Below are 2,500 nucleotides of genomic sequence, written 5' to 3'. Positions count from 1 at the left end.
TTTTTACTGGTGTGGGTCGCGTTGGGATCGGGGGGCTTATGGAGACTCGGCGCGGCGTGCCCATCCTCTTGCTCGTGCAGCGCTACACGGATCTCCTGCGTGGACCACGACCGTGCCATCACGGCGTTCCCGGCCCTCCCAAACAAGGCGGAGATGGACAACATCACCGACATGTGAGTGTGTGTGTCTGCTGGGCATCATTCCACATTGCACGGGAGTGAAGTTGCACACCTCAGGTGTAGACATATTTGCCAACGCTGAGTTCCAAAAAGATTATACCCCCCACTACTCACTCAATCCCTGTCTTCCCGGATCGCTCCATGTCTAGAAGGGACTGTTCCCATTTTATTGAATCTAGAATATAGTCATCTATTTATATTAATCCATACTGCACGGCATGATTATAGTCGGCAATGATGTAATGAAATAACTGAATCAATAAGAAATGTAAATCACATAAATTCAGAGCAGCAATGGGGCTGCCACGGCGCAAATATCGACCATGTGTAACCTTAATTGCATAACAAACCAGTTGATATATTCTTCTGTCATTATTGCTATATCATTATGGTTTTACCTGTAATGTAAATGTTGACATAGAGTAATTTGGGGTCTTTGTGGATGCTCTGGATTAGGTGTACATGTACGTGCATGCGTATGTGTATGTGCGTGTGTGCGTGCGTGTGTGTGTGTGTGTGTGTGTGTGTGTGTGTGTGTGTGTGTGTGTGAGCACCATATGCTTTTTTATCATCTGACACTCAGTGCTTCCCCTCAGCTCTTTACAAATATTGATACAGACGGACATATTACATTTACTATGTAAATCCCTAAATACTGCTGGTATGTAAAATATACACATGATTTTTGTTAACAGGCCAATGGTAATATAATATCAACAAATCTGTCACCTACAGCCTTCTGTCAAAATTGACATTATATGATAGGTAAAAATCATCATTTATAAATAAGAAAACATTTAAAATCAATTTTATAAACATCTAATTCTGACTGATTAGGGACTAGGAGTCGTTGAAAGGTCTGTTGGCACATTTATCATTAGATCGCCTTGGAGCGATGAATGACCTTGCTGCTATCATCTAAGGGAGATAAACAATGGTGTTTGTAGCAGGCCTTGGGTAAGCCCTGGGTGCTGCTGGTTGAGCCGTGAGCCCACTGAGTGAAGAGGGTTCGGCCCATGTAAATACTATTGCTGCCTCTTCTTTTGCTTTTCTTTCTCAATGACCTTGTCAGAGGACCAGTTTCAGCCTCCTCCTATTTAGTCTATCAAATAAAGGAGGAGACTGGGAAACTGTAAATCATGTCATAGCCTCATTTAAAAAAATGTAACTTTGACATTTAGGCCTACTTCATGGTAAATCATAAGTGTCCATTGACTTTTTCAGGAGCTGTGTGTGTTTTGAAAACATATTTGAGCAAGAAAAAAGATTAAACAATCCCTCATTTCTTTAGATTTCATTTATGTTTTCATTTTATAGCAATAAGAAATGACCTGATCTGATAACCTCGGCTATTATTTGAGCTTCCTGCTATGATTATGGCTTCTTTAATTTAACAGGCCACTCAAACACACACACACACACACCCACACACACACACACACACACAAACACACAAACCCCAGAACCTCCGACCAGACAACAAGCACCAAACAGGTCATTAGTCATTCAACTGATCAAAAATAATAATAAAAAAAAAAGACTTATGTCTATCTACATCTTTAATGTAATACGTTTTGATTAGCTTCTTTATCGTAATCATTGTTTTTTGTTCTTGAATCTAATATTAAATGGTAATGATGCAACTAATTAATAGGCTATGTATTTAAATGTCAGTGCCTTATTTTGGGTCCTTATGGCTCCTTATCTTAAAGTCTCCTTAACTGTTTTTTTCTCGTTTACATAAGATAACCGGACTCAAACAAACAAGCTAACAAACAAAGGCATTCATAAAGCGTGTGCCTTTGCCTTGATCTTGAAAAGCTCATGAACCAGCAAAACAACCTAATAACCTAATTTGTCTAGTCCGCTAAAAACGACAGACCCAACAACAAACCGACGGCCGAAGATCACGACAAATGTCCCTACATAGGCCTACGTGGTCACCATAAAGCAACAACACAGACCGACCATAATTATCACCCATTCACCGATATTAAGGGATACTGATAGACCTCTGTTTAAAGCCTAATTAACTTTTCTTCCGTCGTCCGTTGAGAAACATATCGTAACACATGTTGTGTGTTTTCCCCCGGACAGCTACATCGCCAATCAGAGTGGCTTCTCCTCCATCAACGACAAAGACCTGCACCACTACAAGAACCTCCGCAACCTGTGAGTGGGACCAAAGTTGGAATCAAAGATGCATTGTGTGAAATTTCGACTAGCTCGTAGCTAAAAGTAACCCTGGACATATCTGTAGTAAATAATGATCGATAGTGTTTTCAACGATGTTATCAAAAAAAAGCACATCCTATAACTGA

The 2,500-nt window shown here is 40.3% G+C and overlaps 1 protein-coding gene across 1 annotated transcript in view; it reads left to right on the top strand.

Moving 5' to 3' along the window:
* Positions 1 to 2,500, top strand: part of ntrk2a (neurotrophic tyrosine kinase, receptor, type 2a) — a 66,162-nt gene that overhangs the window by 608 nt on the left and 63,054 nt on the right. The window contains exons 2-3 of the mRNA XM_079746987.1: positions 1 to 173; positions 2,277 to 2,351. The exon at positions 1 to 173 is cut by the window's left edge and continues 132 nt beyond it. Coding sequence (XP_079603113.1) covers positions 1 to 173; positions 2,277 to 2,351 — 248 coding nt within the window. The remainder of the gene's footprint in view (positions 174 to 2,276; positions 2,352 to 2,500) is intronic.

The sequence above is a fragment of the Pollachius pollachius genome, assembly GCF_949987615.1.
Source record: "Pollachius pollachius genome assembly, chromosome: 1".
NCBI classification, from domain to species: Eukaryota; Metazoa; Chordata; class Actinopteri; order Gadiformes; family Gadidae; genus Pollachius; species Pollachius pollachius.
Note: the sequence above shows the minus strand (reverse complement) of the source record. Positions and strands in the feature narration are given on the sequence as shown.